This window comes from Sorghum bicolor, chromosome 4 (genome assembly GCF_000003195.3).
Source record: "Sorghum bicolor cultivar BTx623 chromosome 4, Sorghum_bicolor_NCBIv3, whole genome shotgun sequence".
NCBI classification, from domain to species: Eukaryota; Viridiplantae; Streptophyta; class Magnoliopsida; order Poales; family Poaceae; genus Sorghum; species Sorghum bicolor.
In genome coordinates this window covers 14,770,398-14,795,949 of record NC_012873.2, presented here as the reverse complement: position 1 = coordinate 14,795,949, position 25,552 = coordinate 14,770,398, and the positions used below count along the sequence as shown (strand labels likewise).

At 50.7% G+C, this 25,552-nt stretch overlaps 1 protein-coding gene across 2 annotated transcripts; it reads left to right on the top strand.

The window, feature by feature from the left end:
- On the top strand, positions 1 to 25,248 carry LOC8060379 (probable tocopherol cyclase, chloroplastic). 2 transcript variants are annotated; one of them, XM_002453647.2, is made up of 10 exons: positions 1 to 291; positions 883 to 1,127; positions 8,200 to 8,279; positions 8,899 to 8,975; positions 9,846 to 10,015; positions 16,232 to 16,329; positions 16,904 to 17,008; positions 24,101 to 24,217; positions 24,409 to 24,558; positions 24,840 to 25,248. In XM_002453647.2, exons 1-10 carry the CDS (start codon positions 80 to 82, stop codon positions 25,011 to 25,013), a joined length of 1,428 nt encoding a protein of 475 aa, XP_002453692.1. In that variant the 5' UTR covers positions 1 to 79; the 3' UTR covers positions 25,014 to 25,248. The 2 variants fall into 2 exon arrangements, with proteins under 2 accessions (XP_002453692.1, XP_021314484.1); XM_021458809.1 differs by lacking the exons at positions 1 to 291; positions 883 to 1,127; positions 8,200 to 8,279; ... (3 more) ...; positions 24,409 to 24,558; positions 24,840 to 25,248 and adding an exon at positions 10,030 to 15,763 and having other exon boundaries at positions 16,904 to 16,944.

Here is a 25,552-nt window from a genome sequence, read left to right as displayed (position 1 = left end):
AGGCCACGAAACCCAACAAAGAAAAAACCCGTGGGCCGTGGCCGCTCCGCCCGCACGGCGACTGGACTATACTGCTCCCATGAACCTCGCCGTCGCAGCCGCCCTGCCGGCCGTGACGCCGCGTTCCGGCGTCGTCCTCCCACGGGGCGGCCGCCGCCGCGGGGTCGTCCCTCTCGCGGCCTCGACCTCGGCGGCCTCCTTTACCTCCTCCTCCTCCTCGGCGGCGGCGGCGGCGGCGCCTATCTACGCGCCCACGCCGCAGGACCGGCCTCTCCGGACGCCGCATAGCGGGTAAGCGCCACGCGTCTCGGGGTTCTGAGATTCGGTAGTGTTCCTGGAGCCCAGCTGGGGAGTCTAGTTCGTATTTGGTTAGAGGAATGAGTTAGTCCATCATTTCTTCCGTATTTTTTTTTGTTTGGTTTGTGGAATGGTATGAGTTGATCCATGTCATCTCATTCCTCACAAGCTAATAGGAGTAATCAGTACTAGTATCATTTGACCTTATTTGTATCATTCCAGCAAATTTGAATAACTGAACATACGATGCACCGCCTTATCTAGAATGGTTTGATTCCTCAAACCAAAGACCCTGTAGTTGATCGAATCAGCCGACACATCGTCACATTTGCTTGATTCCTCAAACCAAAGACCCTATAGGCTATAGTTGATCGAATCAGCTGACACAGCGTCACATTTGCTTGATATTTAGGGGCATGAATGCGGTCATTTCAGAGCTCCAATTTGCAATTCACGCCCATTCAACAGGGCTCAGATTATCCACAATGCTGCTATTTTGTTACCCTCATTCCTGTTACACGCTGCTACGACCAAGTGCTAAAAGCCTGAGACAGACTGCTTAAATATGTCTGGACAATTTTGCAGGTATCACTTTGACGGCACAGCTCGACCTTTCTTCGAAGGATGGTACTTCAAGGTGTCGATTCCAGAGTGCAGGCAGAGTTTCTGCTTTATGTACTCTGTCGAGAACCCTCTCTTCCGTGATGGTATGAGTGATTTGGACAAGTTGGTACATGGTCCACGCTTTACTGGTGTGGGAGCACAAATCCTTGGCGCGGACGATAAGTACATATGCCAGTTCTCAGAGAAATCAAACAATTTTTGGGGAAGTAGGCTTCTTGCTCAGTCTCTCTGTCCTTTGCTGTTACTGTTTTATTTTGTACTTTGTTGTATGCAAACTCTGTAGTTAGAATTTAGAAACAGGTTGACATGATAAATTCATAGCATGTATACAATGTGGTACCTGCACTGCAAGTTCATGCAGATTTAAGATTTGCAATGAACTTCAGAAAATCAAGTTAGTGCTACTGTTCCAACCCTATTTGAATAAAATAGTATTCTGTCTTGGCATTTATACATGAAATTCATATCTCATGGTCCAGTTCCAGCGAAAATGTAGTGCACTGCTGGTCACCACAAAATTGGAAGTCTCCATGATACTAGTTGTGGACATCCCATGATGTATTCTTATGAGCAACTTAGGGCCAGTTTAGACATTTGATTGTTTTGTTCCACTACATGACCCCTGTTAGTTTATTATGGGTCCAAGCACATTTTTGTTGAATGTTTAACTACTTTTTCCTGCCATACAATGTTAAGACATTGGCAAAGTCACAACACTACAACTCAGCTTCTGATGTGAAAATTTGTAAAACATGGTGAAAATTATATTAATACTATCTCCATTTGGCAATATCTGTTCATTTTTAGGAAGCCTTGTTCCACAATTATTTTTCATCGAGGAAACCTATATTTAGCCGTTGAAAAGATCTTGAACAATTGTAACATGCATTTGATAGGGGCATGCACGTTCATTTCATTAACTTTTCCTAAATTTGGAGCTCTTGCTTTTGTTCACGATGGGATTGAATGAACATTATGAAATGGAGGGAGTGTTTACTTGAGACAAAACTAATATCAAGTCACTTCTGATGTAGATTAATGGTTACTCTCAGTTGAAAACCTATTTATACAAAGCTAACTATGTACTCCCTCCGTATAGGATTTAGAAGTCGTTCAGGACAGCGACACGGTCTCCACAACACAACTTTGACCTCTTATTTTTATAAAATTATTTAGAAAAATGATATATGTATACTTTTATGAAAGTATTTTTCAAGACAAATCTATTCATATAATTTTCACATTTGCAAACTCAACAATTTAAAAGTTATTGATGATTTATATTCCCAATGTGTTATGGTAGGCAACACCTACCAGCGCAGGCGTCAGCAAGGGGGCTGAGTCCTGGCGCATAGGGCTAGAATTTGGATAGTTTGTTAGAGTTTGAGATAGATAAGATTAGGTAGATTTTGGAAAGATATGATAGAGTTTGGGTTAGAGTCCAGGTTTGATAAAGGAATCAAAGTTTGTTAAGAGTTTGTTACCTAGATTGTAATAGGACTATAAAGTCCAGTCAAGTAAATGAATCAGGCTCAGCCTGGGATTGTGTCTAAGACACCCTTGGGCGCCCAGCACCCCTTCCCTGTTCCCTGTACGTCTTCCTGCTCTGCGGCGACGGCTCTCCGCCGCCGCCAACGCTCACGCCCTCAACCTCTCCACTCTCCTCCCTACAACCTCCGCAGCAAGGCCCAGCGCCGTAACAACGTGGTATCAGACTCCATGCCAACGACCGGGGATGCCTCCGCGCCGCTCGCGCCGTCGACCAGCGTGTCCGCGGCCACGGGTGCTTCGCAGCCGCTGACCGCCACCACCGGCGCTCTCCTCCCCACCACCCCGCCGTCCCAGCCGCCCACGCTCGCCTCCATCGCCGACTCGCTCGCTCGACTCACCTCCGCGTTCAACGGCATGCAGCTGCAGATGTCAGCCATGAACCATCAGCTGTCTGCCCAGGGCGCCAGACTGACGGCCATGGACGGCCAGCAAGGGTACCCCCAATTCGGCTTGCCGGGGTTCGGGGGTGTTCCCCAACTACCAGCGACCTCGGCACCGCTGATCACGGAAGTCACGACGGCTGCCGAGGACTCATCTGCGTCGGTGTTCCCTGCACTGCAGCAGTCATCCACAGCTCCGCAGGGACAGCAGTCCGCACCGGCGCCACCACCCATGGGAGTTCCAATCACACAGATCCAATTCCCTCACTCTCCCTCGCCAATCCCGCAGTTTGGCTCGGTTACGCAGAGTCTGCCACTGCCGGCCTCTGCCCACATGGCGCCTTCTCAGCCGACATGGGAGTCCGCCGCCGTCCCCAAGTATCACAAGATTTCCTTCGAAACATACGACGGCAAGGAAGATCCGCTGGGTTGGCTCAACAAATGTGAGCAATTTTTCCGGGGCCAACTCACGCGCGAGGTGGACAAAGTCTGGATGGCGTCATACCACCTCAAAGGGGTAGCCCAGCAGTGGTACCTCGTCCTAGAAACCGACATCGGCCGACCTTCGTGGCCGGACTTTCGTCGCTACTGCCAGCAGCGCTTCGGGCCCGCCATCAGCACTAATCACTTGGCGGACTTGGCGCGGCTGCCGTTCGGATCCAACATCGACGCATATATGGAGGCGTTCCAAGCACGGGCTGCAGCGTGCCCGGCTGTTCATGGGTGGACTGCCGGACTACATCCGCGTGGACGTCGAGCTCCAGGATCCCCAGGACCTCCAGCATGCTATGCGACTGGCCCGGGCATACGAGCGTCGCAATGCAGTCCTGCTGCCCACCTTACCAGGACCCCAACGCCCGGCGCGACGTCCACCAGCAGCATTGTCGGCACCGGCACCGACCAGTGGCTCGCCCTCCTCTGCACTGGCGCCTCCGACGCCGGCTGCGCGCTCCTACAAGCGTCTCACGCCGGAGGAGATGGCTGAACGTTGCAAGCTCGGCCTCTGCTACAACTGCGATGAGCAGTTCGTTCGAGGGCACAAATGCGCCCGCCTATTCTATCTGGAGGTGCCTGATTATATCGTCGAGGAGCCCGACGAGCCGGACGACGACCCACCAACCGAGCAGCCAGCGTTCGACCTAGAGAAGCCGATGATCTCACTGTCCGCGGTGACGGGCATCCGGGCGCGCGACACCATGCAGCTGCGTGTAAAGATCGGTGCCCACGACTTCACAGCTCTTCTGGACTCAGGGTCGACGCACAACTTCATCAACCCAGATGCTGCTAGCCGCGCAGGCCTACAGTTCACAGACAGCAATGGCGCCCAGGTTATCGTCGCGAACGGTGACCGCGTCGCGTGCCAGGGGCTCGCCCGCAGCGTTCATCTCCTTATCGGCAATGAACGCTTCACGGTGGACTGCTTCTCGATCCCGTTGGCTCCCTACGACATGGTCCTAGGCCTCACGTGGCTGCGTGCTTTGGGGCCTATACTTTGGGACTTCGCAACGCTACGGATGGCGTTCACCCTCCGAGGCCGCCGGGTGGTGTGGACAGGAGTGGGTGCGCCCTGCACTGCCCCATCTGTGGCCCTGTCTTCGGCTAACCTCTACACCGACAAGGGGGCAGAACACGCCCTTCTGGAGCAGCTCCTGGACGCTTACCAGGATGTGTTCACTAAGCCTGAGGGGCTGCCCCCGGCTAGAGCCTGCGACCATCGATTCATCTGAAGGCCGGCACAGAGCCCGTGGCGGTGCGGCCATACCGTTACCCGCAGCTGCAGAAAGACGAGCTGGAGCGGCAGTGTGAGGTGATGCTGCAGCAGGGACTCATCCAGTACAGTACCTCGCCTTTCTCCGCTCCGGTCCTGCTGGTCAAGAAACAAGATGGGACTTGGCGCTTTTGCGTCGACTACAGGGCTCTCAACTCGGCGACAGTCAAGGACAAATTCCCAATTCCGGTTGTCGAGGAACTCCTGGACGAGCTGCATGGCGCAAAGTTCTTCACCAAGTTGGATTTGCGCTCGGGATATCACCAGGTTCGCGTTTACCCTGCAGATGTCCACAAGACGGCGTTTCGCACGCATCATGGTCACTTCGAGTTCTTGGTTATGCCTTTCGGCTTGTCCAACGCGCCGTCGACGTTCCAGGCGCTTATGAACTCCGTTCTCAAGCCGTTCCTTCGCCGCTGCGTGCTCGTCTTCTTCGACGACATCCTCATCTACAGTTCCTCGTGGACGGAACATCTGCAGCACCTGCGCGCCGTCCTCGTCGTCCTTCGCGCTCATCGTCTCCACCTCAAGCGGTCCAAGTGCTCCTTCGCCACTGCTGCTGTCCACTACCTCGGCCACGTCATCACGGCCGAGGGCGTGGCCATGGACACCGCAAAGGTGGCAGCCGTGTAGTCTTGGCCGCGGCCACGTGCAGCGCGCGGCCTCCGCGGTTTCCTCGGACTGGCCGGCTATTACCGGCGTTTCATCAAGGATTATGGCATCATTGCAGCGCCCTTGACGCAGCTGCTCCGCAAGGACGCATTCCAGTGGTCGGAGGCGGCCGATTTGGCCTTCTCTGCTCTAAAGGCTGCTCTCACTTCGGCACCAGTTCTACACCTGCCCGACTTCGCCGCCACCTTCATCGTCGATTGCGACGCCTCAGGCTCCGGCTTCGGGGCAGTGCTGCACCAAGATGGCGCGCCGATTGCTTTCTTCAGTCGGCCATTTGCTGCACGTCATCTCAAGGTGGCGGCCTACGAGAGAGAGCTTATCGGCCTCGTTCAGGCCGTGCGGCATTGGAGACCCTATCTATGGGGGCGGGCGTTCGTTGTCCGGACAGATTATTACGCCCTCAAGTTTATGCTGGATCAGCGGTTATCTACAATTTCTCAACATCATTGGATAAACAAACTGTTTGGGTATGATTTCAGGGTCGAATTTCGTCCGGGCCGGTCCAACATCGTCGCTGATGCTCTCTCTAGGCGGGATGGCGAAGAGCCGCTGCTGGCTGCACTTGCAGGGCCGACAGTGGCTTGCTACGCGGCTGTTTCGGTTCCCACCTTTCGGCTCTTTGATGAACTGCGCAAGGAGGTGGAGGCTGATGCTGTACTCTGTGCCCGACGCGATGCGGTGGCGTCCGGGGCGCATGGTGAGGCCTGGACTGTTCGGGAAGGGCTCATGCTCCACAAAGGGCGTGTCTTCGTTCCGGCCTCGTCAGGCCTCCTCGAAGATGTTCTACAGCTCGCTCACACAGGAGGCCACGAGGGAGTACAGAAGACCTTGCTCCAGCTTCGTTTGGAGTTTTTCGTTGAGCACGATCGCCGCGTCGTAGGCGACTACGTGCGGTCTTGTGCGGTGTGCCAGCGGAACAAGACTGAAACGCTCCACCCTGCTGGTTTGCTGCAGCCCCTGCCGGTGCCGTCGCGCATTTGGGCGGACATCTCCATGGATTTCATCGAGGCGCTGCCAAAGGTCCATGGCAAAAGTGTTCTGCTGACCGTGGTTGACAGGTTCTCTAAGTTTGCCCATTTCATTCCTTTGGGCCATCCCTACACGGCTTCTTCGGTCGCGCGTGCCTTCTTCCAGGAGATAGTGCGTCTCCATGGCATTCCGGAGTCTATTGTCAGTGATCATGACCCAGTGTTTACCGGTCATGTGTGGCGGGATTTGTTTCGACATGCGGGGGTGAAGTTGCGCATGAGCACCGCTTTTCACCCACAGACGGATGGGCAGTCAGAGGCTGTGAACAAGACGATCACCATGTACCTCCGTTGTTTGACTGGTGATCGTCCCCGTGATTGGCTTGACTGGTTGCCATGGGCTGAATTCTGCTACAACTCAGCATATCACACGGCGCTGCAAACATCGCCGTTCCAAGTGGTTTATGGCAGACCACCACCGGACTTACTGCCATATACCTCAGGACATGCCCGCACTGAGGTGGTTGATGCTCTCCTGACCAGCCGGGATGAGTTCTTGGAAGAGGTTCGCGGTCGGCTTCTCCAGGCACAGCAGTACGCTAGGCGCTTCTATGATGCTCATCACCGTGCCCTGGAGTTTGCTGTTGGGGACTGGGTTCTACTGGGTTCTGCTACGTTTGCTCCACCGTCATACACAGTCCTTGGTTCCTGGGGGACGCAGCAAGTTGGGACCCAAGTATGCTGGCCCTTTTCAAGTGCTTGAACGCATTGGTGAGGTGGCCTACCGTCTGCAGCTTCCAGATGACGCTCATATCCATGATGTCTTCCATGTCGGGGTACTCAAACCATTTCGCGGCACACCGCCGTCGTCCCAACCAGTTCTGCCTCCTCTTCGTCATGGCAGGCCTTTACTTCATCCAGACAGGGTGCTGCGTTCTGAACTTCGTCGCGGTGTATGGCACGTTCTCGTGGAATGGTCAGGTCTGCCGGCGTCGGATGCTACTTGGGAGCCAGTTCCAGATTTCAGAGAAGCCTACCCCTCCTTCCAGCTCGCGGACGAGCTGTTTCCCGAGGGGGGGAGAGATGTTATGGTAGGCAACACCTACCAGCGCAGGCGTCAGCAAGGGGGCTGAGTCCTGGCGCATAGGGCTAGAATTTGGATAGTTTGTTAGAGTTTGAGATAGATAAGATTAGGTAGATTTTGGAAAGATATGATAGAGTTTGGGTTAGAGTCCAGGTTTGATAAAGGAATCAGAGTTTGTTAAGAGTTTGTTACCTAGATTGTAATAGGACTATAAAGTCCAGTCAAGTTAATGAATCAGGCTCAGCCTGGGATTGTGTCTAAGACACCCTTGGGCGCCCAGCACCCCTTCCCTGTTCCCTGTACGTCTTCCTGCTCTGCGGCGACGGCTCTCCGCCGCCGCCAACGCTCACGCCCTCAACCTCTCCACTCTCCTCCCTACAACCTCCGCAGCAAGGCCCAGCGCCGTAACACAATGTTTGACCCAAACCTTTCCAAAATGACTTCTAAATCCGATACGGAGGGAGTATGTCAAATTACTCTGTCATCTCTGGTTGATTGTACCTTGATGATATTGATTAAGTGATACCTTCCTGGTGGACCAAGGTTCTCCTGACCTCTGGTTGAGAGGAGATACCCTGTGTTTTTGTATCTCTCTATAGTTTGCTAGGTTGCTATTTCTTTATATAAGCTCAACTCAACTGCATGCCTTCGTGGGCAAAAATTCTTACTTTTTAATAGGGCATGGTTAATCACTGCAAAGAAAAAATAAAGTAATTAACTTGATATTAAAATATACAATTTGGCGCCTTTCGGTTTTTTTTATTAACAGTTAGTGTTGCTTTTCCTGGTTTCATGGAACTTTAGTACTGCATCACTGGTTGTTGAATTCCCTACTAATAAGCTGTATCTGGATAGGTAGGCATGAACTAATGCTGGGAAACACTTTCATTCCCAATAAAGAGTCAACTCCCCCACAAGGGGAGGTGCCCCCTCAGGTAGATGTTTTATGTCTTCTTTTGAAATCCAAGGACTCATAACATGATATGAAGTACTTTGCACTACACAGAGCTCCTTACTATCCACAAAGCACATTGGATGACATACACTTACCTACTCCATATCTGTCTATCAAGGGGGCACAATAGGGAATCGTTGTTTGTCCATGATAGTTTAACCTGATAGTTGCTGAAGTACAATATCTTTGATTTTGATAATAATATTGATTATATATACTGATATAAATATTATATCTATTTCTCTTCTGTTAACTTTTAAGTACGGAAAATATGATACTATTCATGCTTCAATGCCATTCATTTTTTTTTCTTTGGCGAAGATACTTTTGGGAACATGTATCACCAATTTATGTATTGATTCTGTCCATTAAGTACAAAAAAAGGTTCCTTGAGAAGATGGGTTTCCATTGATGTATACAATTATAATCCTGTATTAATATCACTATATCTTATTTTAATTAAATTATGACTGGGGAATATGAAATTTCCTGTTCTCTTGTTCATACATGATATTTGATATTTCTACTGGTTTATTGTTTTATTCTATCAAAATTTTGTAACATGTAAAGGGTTCTCATTGGATACTCAATGGTTATAGGATTTCTCTAAGCGTGTTTTGGAAGGGTTCCAAGTCACCCCAATCTGGCACCAGGGTTTCATACGTGATGATGGAAGGCATGTTATCTCATCTTATTAAAAGACTTGTTTTTTCTATTATTTGGCTGCTTGCATAGCACTGCAATAACAGTTGCTTAACATTTGTTTTGCTCCTTCAATATGTATGTAATAGTGGGTTCTCTTTGTTAACATTTGTATATTTTGCATAAGTTAGAAATTTAAATATGCTCACAGTTCAAGATGATAATAGGCAACATCTTTTTATTTCTCGGACATGCAAGATAGTTGTATAATTTCATTAAGAAAGAGATAGTACGCAACAGTGACAAAGTCACCTGAAACACAGACAAAACTCACTGACACAGCCACACCACAAACAAGAGAAAACATGAAACAAATGGCCCTTTTTAACATGACCAATTAGGTGCCAAGACTAGGAGTATTATCCCCCAGCAAATGACCTGACCTGCAGCTCCTGGAGTGCCTTCGCTCCAGTGGAGCACTACAAAAGGCATTCATAGTGACAGCCTACAGCACATCTTTTTTTTTTCTCGAACAATGCAGGAGAGCTGCATGTCATTTTATTAAGAAGCCTGCAGCACAGCTGTGACTCAATAGGCATCATCTCTATGGGAAGTTTGACTATATCTTGTTAGGAAGGTTTTCTGAAAAAAAAATATATCTTGTTAGGAAGCACCAGGAAAATTTAGAAAATGATCATCATTTTTATAGCTGTAATCTGAACTTTATAATAGCTGTGCTCTCTTGATCTTGTTGCAACTAAAAAACTAGCAAATCACCTGCAACAATACAGAGGCTAGCACACAAAAACACAGTAACTTTGCTCTAAGTCAGCGGATTGTGGGTAAAATATTAGATGGGTACTTCTGTTTCTTTTATTGATGTGAGCTAGTTGTACCATAACAGGTCAAAGTACGTGCCAAATGTCCAAACAGCTCGCTGGGAGTACAGCACTCGTCCAGTTTATGGGTGGGGTGATGTCAAATCTAAGCAGTTGTCCACAGCTGGTTGGCTTGCAGCTTTTCCTTTCTTTGAACCTCATTGGCAAATATGCATGGCTGGTGGCTTGTCCACAGGTTTGTCTCTGTGCTCAGAAAAATAAAGATATTGAGTTACTGATAGACCTGCTATTCATAAATTTGTTCTTGTTAGACAGCCAATATACCACTATTGCATTGCTGAGTTCACATCTCATTCATAAACTATGATGCACAGTAGCACTGTTGATTTGTACTTCTTAACGATGCATGTGAAAGTTTTCGTGCCCTACTTTTCAGTAATGCTTGCAAAAACCCTAGCAGCATGTAGTTCATATCTGGAGTGCAGCTGGTCCACTCTAAGATTGTTCTTATCTTCCATCAAATTACTTCTCTCTGTAAGACATAATCTGCTGCCCCCTTTCTCTCTTCTTCCTGTCCAGGACAGAGACATGGTAGTGGATCAGATCATCTCATGGCTGGTCAAGTCTCTAGTCCTGTAGAGTATAAGGCAATAGGCCATACTTGTACTAGTAGAAGTACACCAGCAGTATGGCTGGTACTAGTGTAGTTGTTGGCTGATTTCAGCCTTGTACCCTAGGAGTATGTAGTTGGTAGAACTGTACCTTAGAAGGTACATGTAGTGGTGTATATAAACCAGCCCAATGCAATGGAACCAGCAGCAAGTTCATTGCCACTCATTCAGTTCCAGTTTCAGTTCAAGTCTGAAACTGTGTGTGTGCTGTGTGTGTGCAGTAGTAGCTCAGGGCTTTTCTTCTACCTTGGAGCAGGGGAGAGGGAGAGGGGAGGAGAGCAGGTGCTGCTCACCTCGGTGCAGGGTTGCTGTGCCAACAAGTGGTATCAGAGCCGTACAAGCCGTAGCTAGGTCCCCTGACCAGCAATGGCGGAGAGTGCGGGCCGGAATGGTGGCGGGGAAGGTGGTGAGCGACAGCTCCAACCGGCGCCACAAGTTGAGGTGCGCGTGGTGAAGGAGTTCGGTGGCAGTGGCTCCTGGCCCATGCTCACCCGCACCAACTACGGTGAGTGGGCGACGCAGATGAAGTGGAAGCTTCGCGCGCGCAAGTGGTGGCGGGCGATTGAGGAGGATGACCGCACCGAGGACGCCCAGGTGGGAGTCATGGAGGCGCTCATGGCCTCAACGCCGGCGGAGTACCATGAGGCGCTGGGCGCGAAGGACACTGCGAAGCAGGCCTGGGAGATGCTGGAGTCTCTGCGCATTGGCTCGGATCGAGCTAAGAGGGCGAGGATTCAGCAGCTGCGCAGGGAGCTGAACGACATCAAGTTCAAGCCCGGGGAATCGGTGGAGGACTTCACCCTTCGCCTCCAGTCCCTGGCCACGCAACTGGCCACCTACGGCAAGAAGGTGGACGACGAGGACCTCGTCACCAAGCTGCTGTGCACCGTGCCGGCAAGATACTCGCAGCTCGCCATGTCCATCGAGACCATGCTGGACATCTCCACGCTGTCTCTGGAGGACGTGGCCGGGCGGCTGCGGGTAGCAGAGAGCCGCACCACGCCGGCGCCGGAGAAGGAGAAGCCCAAGCTCCTGCTGACCGAGGAGGAGTGGTCAGCACGCATGAAGGAGAAGAGGCGGTCCGGGGAAGGCTCCAGCCGTGGTGGCGGCGATCGCGGCGGTGGCAAGCAGCAGAGCAAGGGGCCGGCAGACAAGAAGAAGGGGAAGAAGAAGTTCACCGACCCGAATGCCTGCCGCAAGTGCGGCAAGGTTGGGCACTGGGCGCGGGAGTGCCCGGAGCGCAAGGAGAAGAAGGATGAGGCGCACCTAGCTCAGGACGACAGCGACGGCGATCACGCACTCCTGATGGGGGTGTACTGCGCGGAGCAGAGCGGCAGAGAAGAAGTGTTGGAGGCGGAGCAGAGTCCTGCGCCACTGGCTATCCATCGCTTTGATGAGCCGCGAGCGCAGGTCCATCTTGGGGTCGCCGGAGATGAGTCCGAGCAGAGGTGGTACCTGGATTCCGGCGCGAGCAATCACATGACAGGCTGCCGCGCCGCCTTCTCTGAGCTGGACGAGAAGCATGCCGGGAGCGTCCGGTTCGGGGACGGCTCTCGGGTGGAGATTCGCGGACGAGGGACGGTGCTGTTCAGGTGCAAGAACGGGGAACACCGAGCGCTCTCGGAGGTCTACTACATCCCCGAACTCCGGTCGAGCATCATCAGCTTGGGACAGCTGGACGAGCACGGCGCGGAGGTGCTTATCCGCGGCGGCGTGCTTCGGATCAGGGACCAGGACGGTCGGCTCCTGGCAAAGGTAAAGCGATCACGCAACCGACTTTACCTCCTTGATTTGAAGATCGAGCAACCAGTGTGCCTAGCAGCAGCATGCACGGAGAAGCCATGGTTATGGCATGGCCGGTTCGGCCATCTCAACTTCGATGCACTGGGCCGGCTCGGGAAGATGGTGGACGGCCTACCAGAGATTAGGCACGCAGGCGAGCTCTGCGACAGCTGCCTGGCAGGGAAGCAGAGGCGGCTGCCGTTCCCCAAGGCAGCCAAGCGTCGCGCAGAGGAGCTGCTCGAGCTGGTCCATGGGGACCTCTGCGGACCAATCACGCCGGCGACCCACGGCGGGCGGAGGTACTTCCTCCTGCTCGTAGACGATTGCAGCCGCTACATGTGGCTGCAGCTTCTAACGAGCAAGGCCGAGGCAGCGGACTCCATCAGGCGCTTTAAGGCGCGGGTGGAGGTGGAGTCCGGGAAGAAGCTGAAGGTGCTGAGGACAGACCGCGGCGGCGAGTTCACGGCGATAGAGTTCGCCACCTACTGCGCCGAGGAGGGGGTGGGGCGCCATCTCACTGCGCCCTATTCCCCTCAGCAGAACGGCGTGGTGGAACGCCGGAACCAGACCATCGTTGGGATGGCGCGATCGATGATGAAGGCGAAGAAGATGCCGGGAGCATTCTGGGGCGAGGCAGTGAGCACGGCTGTCTTCATCCTCAACCGGGCTCCCACCAAGGCGCTGAAAGGACAGACTCCGTTCGAGGCATGGCATGGGCGCAAGCCTAATGTCTCGTTCATGCGCACATTCGGCTGCATTGGCCATGTGCGCACCACCAAGCCAGGGCTTCACAAGCTGGAAGATAGGAGCACCAAGGCAGTGTTCCTTGGCTACGAGGATGGGTCCAAGGCCTACAGGCTCTACGATCCGGCTGGCGGGAAGGTGATGGTGTCCCGAGATGTCGTCTTCGATGAAGCGGCTGCCTGGAGGTGGGAGGAGGAGGAGACCGTTTTGGGGGAAGCTTCAGAAGGCGGTGGCATCAACGACTCCTTCGACGTCGAACACCTGGTGATTCAGGGCCATGGCGCAGCGGCTGAGCAGTCACCAGAGCCTGCAGCCGGGAGAGGTGTCGAGTCACCTGTTGCAGCAGAGGAGCCACCCAGTCCAGGCAGGACTGGGCACCTGGATACGCCCGGGCCGGCCTGGGAAGAGTTCCCTGGCTCACCCGAGCAGCGGACACCAGCTGCGGCCACCGTGGAGTACGCCTCGCCACCCTCCAACGTCTCAGACTTCGTGGATGCTTTCCATGAAGGGGAGGAGGTGCGGTTCCGGCGGGTGGACAACGTGGTCGGGGAGGCAGCCGTGCCAGGACTGGCTGATCGGCTGCTCGACGACGGCGCCCACACTTTGCTCTTGATGAGCGCAGAGGAGCCGGGCACGTTTGCAGCTGCGGAGCGCGATGGAGCATGGCGGCGTGCGATGCTCGAGGAGATGAAGTCCATTGAGGACAACCGCACCTAGGAGCTTGTCGATCCACCGGCGGGATGCCGACCGATCGGGCTCAAATGGGTGTACAAGGTCAAGCGCGACGAGCGGGGCGCCATCGTGAAGCACAAGGCACGGCTCGTCGCCCGCGGATTCGTGCAGCGGGAAGGAGTTGACTTCGAGGAGGTCTTCGCACCAGTAGCGCGCATGGAGTCGGTGCGACTCCTGCTTGCGCTCGCGGCAGCCAAGGACTGGCAGGTCCACCACCTCGATGTCAAGTCTGCCTTCCTCAATGGCGACTTGGCAGAGGTGGTCTTCGTCAAGCAACCGCCAGGATTCGTGCAGGCGGGGCAGGAGCAGAAAGTGCTGCGGCTTCGGAAGGCGCTGTATGGGCTGCGTCAAGCTCCACGCGCCTGGAATGCCAAGCTCGACGCCACCATGACGGAGCTTGGATTCACACGATGCGCCAGCAAGCATGCTCTGTACACCCGACGACGGGGGAAGGAGCACCTCATCGTCGGGGTGTACGTCGATGATTTGATCATCACCGGCGCGCGGGCAAGCGACATCGCTCGGTTCAAGGAGGAGATGGCCAGCCAGTTCAAGATGAGTGATCTCGGATCGCTGTCTTACTACCTCGGGATTGAGGTGAGGCAGGGGGCGGACTCCATCAAGCTTGGTCAGCGGGCGTACGCGCTCAAGCTACTGGAAAGGGCTGGCATGGTAGGCTGCAAACCAGTGGCTACACCGATGGAGGAGCGCGTGAAGCTCTCCAAACAGAGCACGGCGGAGAAGGTGGATGCCACCTTGTACCGGAGCACCGTCGGTGGTTTGAGGTGGCTCACGCATACCCGGCCGGACATTGCGTTCGCCGTCGGCTATGTGAGTCGCTTCATGGAGGATCCGCGGGAAGATCACTGGGCGGCAGTAAAGCGCTTGCTGCGGTACGTCCAGGGGTCAGCGGAGATGGGGCTCATCTTCCCCAAGCGTGGTGGGTTTCGGCTGTCTGTCTTCAGCGAGGCGCCACCCAGGACAGGGGAAGCAGAGCTGGCGGCTTACAGTGATGCGGACATGGCCGGGGACGTGGATGGACGGAGGAGCACCTCTGGGGTGCTTGTGTTCCTCGGGTCTGCGCCGGTTGCCTGGCAATCACTGAAGCAGAAAATGGTGGCTCTGTCCACTTGTGAAGCGGAGTATGTCGCGGCAGCGACGGCAGCATGCCAGGTGGTGTGGCTCCGGCGGTTGCTGAGTGAGCTCACAGGAAGTAAAGCTCAGGCACCGGCACTGAAGATGGACAATCAGCCGGCCATAGCATTGGCAAAGAACCCAGTTCTCCACGACCGAAGCAAACACATTGATGTGAAGTTTCACTTTCTTCGTGATTGCATCGATGGAGGGCAGCTGATCATCGAGTTCGTCGAAACTGGTCGACAACTCGCTGACATCCTCACCAAGTCACTCGGGAAGCTTCGGTTTTAGGAACTGAGGAAGATGATTGGCATGGTGGAAGTCAAATGAGGGCAGCAAAGATTAGGGGAAGATTGTAAGACATAATCTGCTGCCCCCTTTCTCTCTTCTTCCTGTCCAGGACAGAGACATGGTAGTGGATCAGATCATCTCATGGCTGGTCAAGTCTCTAGTCCTGTAGAGTATAAGGCAATAGGCCATACTTGTACTAGTAGAAGTACACCAGCAGTATGGCTGGTACTAGTGTAGTTGTTATTGCCATACTTGTACTAGTAGAAGTACACCAGCAGTATGGCTGGTACTAGTGTAGTTGTTGGCTGATTTCAGCCTTGTACCCTAGGAGTATGTAGTTGGTAGAACTGTACCTTAGAAGGTACATGTAGTGGTGTATATAAACCAGCCCAATGCAATGGAACCAGCAGCAAGTTCATTGCCACTCATTCAGTTCCAGTTTCAGTTCAAGTCTGAAACTGTGTGTGTGCTGTGTGTGTGTGCAGTAGTAGCTCAGGGCTTTTCTTCTACCTTGGAGCAGGGGAGAGGGAGAGGGGAGGAGAGCAGGTGCTGCTCACCTCGGTGCAGGGTTGCTGTGCCAACACTCTCCAATTGAGTTCTATCTTTAGCCCTCTTAAGAATTTGAGGTATCTGCTAAGAGTTTCTTTTGTTGCCCCACTCTGTCTGCATTTTCTGTCGGTCATGACAGTAAAATTGTATTTTTTTGATGTACCCTTGGGTTTCCCATGCTTCTTTCTCTCTTTGTGTACACACCTTTCTCATAAGATTGATTTGTAAGTACGGCCATAGCTCCTATCCATTTGGAGCATATGAACCAGTTAAAAAAATTGTGTTTTTTGTGTGGTTCATCTGGATGAATAGTTAGCAGAAGATTTAAAACTGCATCATATACATATGTACCTTTTGAACTGTTTGGTCGGTATGCCCTATGGAACATGACTTAATCTCCTGCTATTTGCATAATTGATTCCTTGAGTCATGCGTTTAATTGGAAATTTCTGAAATAATCTGTAGCAAGCCATATTATTATTCCCCTCAATAACTTCCTTCCAGAGTGGAGTAGTATTAACAACAGTGTTATGTGAACTTTTCAGGATGGATAGAATGGGATGGAGAAAGGTTTGAGTTTGAAAATGCTCCATCTTACTCAGAAAAGAACTGGGGTGGAGGTTTTCCAAGAAAGTGGTATTGGGTGTGTTATCTGTATTCATTGTGCCCTCTGATCCTCTATTAGTTATGATGCCATAAATTCATTATAATATCAAATGAAATCTTATATTATTTGGAATAAGAAGGCATGGTTTCATCCCATAATTAAAAAAAAGAATAATCTTTACCCTTCCTTTTAGAGATAAATTTATAAGAAATCGTGACTCTGCCTATAATGCACAATATGGAATTTGCTGCAAATTCTTGTAGCTGCTTATGAAAATTGCCCTTTTCAATTAGTCTTTTGTGCCAGCCACCCAGTCATGATTCATCACTGTGTGTCTAAGTCTCAGTCAGATTCATGTCTGTATGGTGAATTTTGCAAGTATGTTGTGGTTCTGGTCTGCTATATTTGTAATATCTTCTGTAAAATGGTAATTAGCGCTTAGCAACAAAGATTACCAAATGATTATTGATACTTGTTTCCTTGATGTGTTCTGGAAGCTATGGTCTTCCATTCTTTTTCCTTGTGAATTAGATTATTCCTCTTTATTCTTTATGTTAGTTGCAGTCTCATGGATTATCAATGTATTTAATTGAACCTTTGCTTCATTCAGATCCAGTGCAATGTCTTCTCAGGAGCTTCTGGTGAAGTTTCTTTAACTGCTGCTGGTGGATTGAGGAAAATTGGACTTGGTGATACCTATGAAAGTCCTTCACTGGTACAATTTGTGATACTTTGCTTTTCAAATTTAACCTGGTCCATACTTCTACTTCGCACTTATGTGTTGCGGGCATGCATCCATGAGAGGGAATTGGTGAGGGAGAGAGGAAACATCACACAAGGGAGAAGCTGACTAGAGCATATGTCAGGAGGCATGCACCTCAGTGAGAGAGTGGCAAGGGCTAGGGGTGGGAAAGAGATGAGGGCTGAAGGCACTTGGCCTCCATTCCTTTTTCTTTGGGGGAAAACGCAGGAGAGTTGCGTTTCATTATATTATAGAGATGAAACATAAGTTGGGTCCCCAACAGGCTCCTGACTCATATGGGGACCAAATATGAGTACCCCTCCATTCCTGCTTGCCTTTCCTTGATAGGCAGCCTCTCTTTATACAGTGAACTAACTTAACCCCTAAGCAATCAATTACAAACTGGCAATCTGGAATAATCCGGAGACTACCTAATATAACACTACTGAACCAAATGGGTAAGTAATCACGCATTAGATGATTAGAATCATAAACCTGCATGCATACTACAGTGCATGTGCATAGTTCCTGTGCCTCACTGGGTCAAGGTTGGGCAGGCAGGTTCTTGGGCCATGCCAAGATCCATAATAATTCATCATACCAGGATATGTGATCATGAAACAAGGATATTTGATGAAGATTATTTATGGACCTACTGGTCATAAGTGATTGTGAAAATACGATTTCTATCAAAAATATCTTGCTCATTCTGATCAATTACTGCAATAGTTATGCCACTAATTAGTACTTGAATAGCTAGATAAGTTCACACAGAAACAAACAAAACAAAGAAAGAAGTATCATCAGAAGCTTATTCATTTTGTTTCTTTCCATTTCTCTGTCAATTTCTTATGCTCAGCATGTAAAGAGTACATTAACTATCAGTATATGAGATATTGTGACCCTGCTGATAAGTTGTACTGTTAGCTCAAACCTAGTCCTCGACATACACATTTTACAGATAAATGAGAGGACTGTTAGAGGTAACCCAGATTTTGATTAGCCTTGAGGCAACTAACCCCAGGCGTCTCCTTCATATATATAGAGAAAGACAGATATTGCATTGATTACAAACAGCTCACTAGAGCTTTAAATAGACAGAATAGCTGCCTGGGTACCCGCACAACTCTTGGGCAACCCAAGGTCTTTAATGACAGAAATTAACTAGCACAGTTATCTAAGAAATGCTTAGGAAGCAGGGCTTATTAACTACATTTCTCCCCCTAAGGCCTGCTTCAATTAATCTTGATCTCCTTGATCCCAATCCTGCTCCTCATCTCTTCCAGCTTGGTTTTGCCCAAAGCTTTAGTCAGTATATCAGCGAGCTGATCTGCAGTGGGAATGAACTCTGTCTTGATGCTACCATCTTCCACACAATCTCTGATGAAATGATGCTTGATTCTAATATGCTTGCTCCTGTCATGGAAAACAGGATTCTTTGCCAAAGCCAGAGCAGACTTATTGTCTACTCTGAGTTCCACCACTTCAACTTTTCTTCCCAACAAATCTGCAAACAGTCTTGACAACCACAAAGCTTGGGTTGCAGCTGTTGTCATCGCCACATATTCAGCCTCACAGCTAGACAGAGCAACAACTCTCTGTTTGACAGACTGCCAGCTGACCAGGCTGGTTCCAAGGAAGAACAAACATCCAGTCGTGCTTTTGCTTGAATCAACATCTCCAGCCAAATCTGAATCACTGTAACCCACAAACCTTGCTTTGCCTGTTGATCTGGTGTAGCAGAGCCCATGATCTAGAGTACCAGCCAGGTATCTTAAGATCCTCTTCACAGCCTGAAGATGTTCAGTTGTTGGCTTCTCCAGAAATCTGCTAACATACCCTACTGCAAAAGCCAAATCTGGTCTTGTGTGCACTAGGTATCTCAAGCTGCCAACCAGTCTTCTGTACTGAGTTGGGTTTACTTCTTTTGCTGTGCTTTTCTTGCTTAACTTCAGCCTTTCTTCCATGGGTGTGGTGGCTGGATTACAACCTGCCATACCACCAATCTCAAGTATCTTCTTAGCATAATGGGTTTGCTTCAGAGTGATGCTCCCCTCTGATTGTCTCACCTCAACTCCCAGATAGAAGGACAGAAGACCCAAATCACTCATTTCAAAAGTTTGCTTCATCTTTGCCTTGAAGGCTTCAATCTTCTGCTGATTGACTCCTGTGATGATCAAATCATCAACATAGACTCCAATTACCAGTAGGGACTCACCTGATCCCTTCCTGTACATAGCAGCTTCATACATATTCTGCTCAAAACCCATCTGCTTGAGAGTCAAGTCAAGCTTGGCATTCCATGCCCGAGGAGCCTGTCTCAGGCCATACAGGGCCTTGTGCAACCTGTACACTTTCTTCTCTTCTCCTGTTACAGCAAAACCTGGGGGCTGTGTAACATAAACCTCCTCCTGGAGTTCTCCATTCAAAAATGCAGACTTCACATCCATGTGATGTACTGCCCATCCCTCTTGTGCTGCTAAGGCAAGCAAAACAAGCACTGATTCCATCCTTGCAACCGGTGCAAAAGCATCTTCATAGTCAACTCCTTCCTGCTGCACAAAACCACGGGCCACAAGTCTTGCCTTGTGCCTAATTACAGCTCCATGTTCATCCTTCTTCAGCTTAAACACCCATTTTAGTGAAATGGGACGGTGACCAGGACGGGGAGAAACAAGTTCCCAAGTCCCATTCCGCTCTACTGATCTCAGCTCCTCCTTCATCGCTGCTTGCCAATCTGGATCATCTTTGGCTTCTTCATAGCTTGTAGGCTCACCAGAATGGGTGAGATTCAGTTCTGCAAACAGCCGCTGCGCTGGCGGAGGGGTTGGCTGATCACCAATAATGTCATGAATCTTCCGATAGCGGAGTTCTTCATCATCATGGTAGGCATCCACCCTTTCATCATCATCTTCCAGGGGAGTCACATGCTCAACCTGAGGACTTGCTGGAGCTGGTGTAGGTGTTCTGGGTGACGCAGGCGCCTCTGCCTCCGCTGCGGGCTCCTCTGCTTCTGCTGCAGGCTCTCCTGCATCCACCGGAGAGGAACCAGGCGATGCAGGATGTGGCGGAGGAGATAGTGAAGGTGAAGCTGAACTTCCTGCTTCAGGGAGTTCCTCCGCCCATGGGAATTCAACAGAAAACTCACTGCCCGCTGCTTCTGGTGTGCCTACTGCTGGTGATGCCCAGTCCCAGCCGCGGCCTTCGTCGAACACCACATCACGGCTGACACGCACGCGCTGGGACACTGGATCATAGATACGGTATGCCTTGGCCCCCTCCGCATAGCCGATAAACACGCCAGCCTCTCCGCGGTCATCGAGCTTGCGAAGCTGAGTAAGCCGCCGGGTATAAGCCACACAGCCAAAGACCTTGAGGTGGCCGACTGTTGGTGCCCGACCGTGCCACGCTTCATAAGGAGTGACATTCTTCAGCGCCTTCGTCGGGGATCGATTCAGGATGTGTACAGCCGTCATCACAGCCTCCCCCCCAAAACCGAGAGGGCATCTGGCGTTGCTTGAGCAGAGCTCGTGCCATGGCCACCACTGTTTGGTTCCTGCGCTCAACAACACCGTTCTGTTGCGGTGAATAAGGGGCACTGAAATGCCGTTTAATACCTTCATCAGCACAGTATGCAGTAAACTCTGCGACGGTGAATTCGCCGCCATTGTCGGTGCGCAGGACCTTCAACTTGCGCCCGCTTTCCACCTCTGCTGCCACCTTAACCTTCTTGATTGCTTCTGCTGCTGCGTCCTTGGATGGCAGCAGCACAGCCCACATAAAGCGGGTGGCGTCATCGACAAGCAGCAAGATATAGCGGTTGCCTGCCGGTGTCGCTGGCGTGACCGGACCGCACAGGTCACCATGCACCAGCTCAAGCTGATTCTGGGCACGGTATGCTGCTGCAGCCGGAAAGGAACGCCGCCTCTGCTTGGTGGTAACGCAGGTGTCACACACCTGCTCAACATGGTCGACCACCGGCATACCGCGCGCCATCTCCTCCTTGCTGAGTTGCCAGAGTGCATCGAAGTGCAGATGGCCGAAACGCTCATGCCACTGCCACGCCTCTTCATCCTTGCGTGCCGCGAGACAGACAGGTTGTGCAGCCTCAAGATGCAGAATATACAACCTATTCTTCCCTCTGCGTACCTTGGCGAGCAGACGGCGACTCTTGTCCCAAATGCGAAGCACGCCATCATCAATCTCAACCTTGGACCCTCCTTCATCAAGCTGTCCCAGACTTATGATAGAGTTCTTCAGCGCCGGAATGAAATAGACGCCATGAAGAACCCTCTGCTCACCGGTCTTGGCTTGGAAAACAATAGACCCGACGCCCTTGATCTCAACCTTCGACGCATCCCCGAACCGGACCGTTCCTCGAACGCCAGTGTTCAGATCAGCAAAGAGCTCTTGGCGCCCGGTCATGTGATGCGTCGCGCCGGAGTCCAGGTACCAGCAGCTGTCCACCTCTTCTTCGTCCACGCCGAGGTAGGCGCGAGCGCGTGGCTCAAAGAGCTCGACGTGCTGCGCCATGTAGCTGTGCGCCGGTGTGCTCTGTTCCAGGCTGATGAACCCATGTGCCAGAAACAGAGCACCATCTTCATCGCACTCAGCGTACTGGGCGCGCGCCTCATGCCTTCCTTGGTTCCCACCACGCTGCCCAGCCTGATTTCCACCGCCACGACCTCCACCACGGTTGCCACCACCGCGGCCAGCACGGTTTCCTCCACCGCCGCGCTCTGCATCTTCACGGCGCGGCTGGGGACACTCACGTGCCCAGTGGCCTTCCTGGTTGCAGTTGAGGTAGGTGTTGGGGCCAACACGACCAGCACCTTTGCCTTCTCCACGTCCGCCACCACGGCCAGCACCTCTGCCTCGTCCGCGTCCACCACCACGGCCGCGTCCGCCGCCACCGCCATGCTGGTTCTTGAAACCAGAACCGCCAGCTTCTTCTGCGCACGCCACTGCTCCTCGGTGTACAGCAGCTTGCCGTTAATGGACACCGGCTCTGTCACAGCTTGCGCTTCACGTTCATCCACCGCCTTGAGCCTTCCTGTCACCTCCTCAAGCGAGAGCGCCTCGAAATCGAGGAACTGCTCGATGGCGACGACAATCTGCGCGTACTTGGCAGGCACCGTGCGCAGAAACTTCTCCACAACACGCTTCTCGTCGATGTCCCTGTCACCATGAAGAACAAGCTGCTGGTGCAGAGTTGACAGCCGCAGGGCAAAATCCTCCACCGGCTCGCCAGGCTTGACATCCATGTTCTCCCACTCCCGACGCAGCCGCTGCAACGTCGCTCGGCGGACCCTGTCCACACCGATTCGAGTCGCAGCGATAGCATCCCATGCCTCCTTTGCTGTCGCCTTGTCAAGGAGCGGGAGCCCCAAGTCCTTGGGCACAGACGCGACAATCACCTCCAAGGCTCGCCTGTCGTCGCGGTACTGCACTGGGCCTCCTTCGACAGCTTCCCAGAGATCGCGCGCCTGCATCCTGAGCTTCATCGTCTGGCTCCACTCATAGTAATTTGTCTTGTCCAGCATTGGCCATGATGTGCCGCTGCCGGAGTCGCGGTAAACCACCCTGCCTTGCGGTGATTCATAGCGGCCGCCGCCACGACGCCTTCTGTTACGCAGTGGTGACTGCGAACGGCGCCTGTCCCGCGATGGAGTCCTCTGGCTCCTCAAGTCCTCCTCTTCCTCTTCCTCCTCTTCCTCCTCTTCTTCTCCCTTCTCAGCAGCAATTTCGGCCCGCAGCTCCTGCGCCGTCCTTGCTGCCGCCTCTGCAGCAGCCGCCGCCTGCTGTGCTGCCTGGACTGCCAGCGCTGCTGCTTCCTCTGCAGCCTTCAAGCGCGCGGCCTTGAGCCTGGCAACGCGCTCAGCAGAGGTCGACATGGGTGGAGGAGGTGAGGAGTTGGCCTCGTGGCTCTCTGGTGTCTAACCTAGCTCTGGTACCAAATGTTAGAGGTAACCCAGATTTTGATTAGCCTTGAGGCAACTAACCCCAGGCGTCTCCTTCATATATATAGAGAAAGACAGATATTGCATTGATTACAAACAGCTCACTAGAGCTTTAACTAGACAGAATAGCTGCCTGGGTACCCGCACAACTCTTGGGCAACCCAAGGTCTTTAATGACAGAAATTAACTAGCACAGTTATCTAAGAAATGCTTAGGAAGCAGGGCTTATTAACTACAAGGACACACTTAAGGTCAATACTTCTTAGTAGTCAATGATTGATTTTGGAAACTAGGAACCTCTAATTTTTCAGCTAGTATATTGGACATTGGTAAGCCTGAGGGACTTAATCTGGAATATCGCTATATCATTTTTTTTTAGAATGGATGTTTATTTATTCATAATGGAAGCAATGAAAATTGTTTATATGTAAAATATATGAGTAAATAAGGTTGACTACATGCATCAGATTTTTTCTCCTCTTTTGCAAACAGGGGCTGTACTGTTTCTTTTGTATTGCTTTAAAATATAAGTTGAGTGATTATCCATTTTTGCATTAATATGTTTAACTCTCTCCTGTAAGTTTTACTATTTCAATCTCTGTAGCACGAACTTTTGCCTGAAACGTTTATCTTGTAATTCTAGTTACTTGGGCGATGCGGAAACATTGCAATAGGTGTGTTTTAATGGACAATCACCTAGTGTTAGTATTGTCATTAGGACAATAACAGGGGAAGCTGCCCTGTGGTTTGCAGACGGGGCTAAGGAGTTTAGGCTATTTACCTTGTGCTAGGTTGATAGTTCTTTGGCTGTGTTTTTTCTTTAGTTTGATGCATGTTTGTTATAATTTATTGAGGGTTTGAACTGATTCCGTACCATATTTTTTCTTTTTGAATAATATGATATTCAGCTCTGCTCTGTATTCTTGGCTAGATCATTTCTTTTCTTGCCTAAAGTTCTTCATATACAAATCTCTGCATCACATCGGGCACCTTAAATCAAATTTATAATTTTTAATGGAGTATAGCCTTTATACGTTGTAACAACGAAACAGAAGATATATCATGCAACTACGATGTATAAGTACTCTTGTTTTCTTTCCTGCAGATTGGGATACACTACGAGGGACAATTTTTTGAATTTGTACCTTGGACTGGAACAGTAAGCTGGGACATTGCACTGTGGGGTCGTTGGAAGATGTCTGGCGAGAACAAAACTCATCTGGTAATTATCGCATAATATTAAAGTTCTGTGAATTTTGCTTGTCTATCAAATGTTGGCTGAGATTCTAAATTAACTCATTTAGCATTCACAGTTGTTGGATATGAAAAGAACTTGCTTTGTAGCAGTCTCTGTTTGCAGCCAACCCTTTTGTTCTGCAACCGTTGATAAATATATGCATCCTTATTTTGCAGGTAGAAATAGAGGCAACCACTACAGAACCAGGAACTGCTCTGCGAGCTCCTACTATCGAGGCTGGACTGGTACCAGCGTGCAAAGACACCTGCTATGGGGATCTAAGGCTACAGTTGTGGGAAAAGAAATACGATGGTAGCAAGGGAGCGGTATGCTTGTATTATCATGAAGTTATTGACACCTGTTTCCTTAGCTCTCCTATAAGTCACTGTTTACTGTCACATCCTGCATGATCTTCATGTTCTTCGTTTTGTCCTTTCCTTATCTTTCTGGTAGCCAAAACCAATTTAAAAACAGTCCAAGAACTTGTAGACCAAATCAATCTTGTAGACCAAATCAATCTCAATCTTCATGTTCATGATCAGAAAGCCGCAAGTATACTATAAGGAATATGCTATATTACCCACATGTTAAGTCATTTTTGTCGCAGATGATACTCGATGCCACAAGCAACATGGCCGCACTAGAAGTTGGCGGAGGCCCCTGGTTCAATGGGTGGAAAGGGACAACTGTTACGAACGAGGCTGTAAATAACATTGTGGGCACCCCAATCGATGTAGAGAGTCTCTTCCCAATCCCATTTCTTAAGCCCCCAGGCCTGTAGGATCACCTAGGAATGTCACAATGAAGGGGGAAGTGTCATTGATATCAATGTGGATCATGCACTAAAATTTTGTCCACCTCAATAGTAATTCATGATTTTTCCTTGTTTATTACTACAATCCACAAACTACCAGGGTAGTACAAACATTTTTTTTCTGGACTAGTTCACTGCAGCGTACCCTTGCTCTGGAGTTCCAGTTGATCTATTCGTCCAAGTCTGCCTGATTTGATGTTCACCTAAACTGTTATACACCGTTTCTATTTAATCAGTTGTTTTTGCCTGTTTAAATGCTGTTTAGATGTCTGTTTTTCTTGAATAACGGCTAAATGACAAGTGGTCGACTGTTTACCATTTAAAGTTAGGATAAGACTGACCCGATTCCAACAGAGTTGAGACGCCGAGTTCACCGTTGCAGGGATGTGCCCAGAAACTTGTTGCAGGGATCTGACGTTACATGTGCATCAACATCTTTCTTAGCTCACAGTTTTCCCTTTTTTTCGAAAGCATGACGCTTTTCACAGAACCTTCTATTGTTGGGG

Coding starts and splice junctions, on each gene's coding strand:
- LOC8060379 (XM_021458809.1), top strand. CDS start 10,818: ATGGCGGAGAGTGCGGGCCGGAATGGTGGCGGGGAAGGTGGTGAGCGA.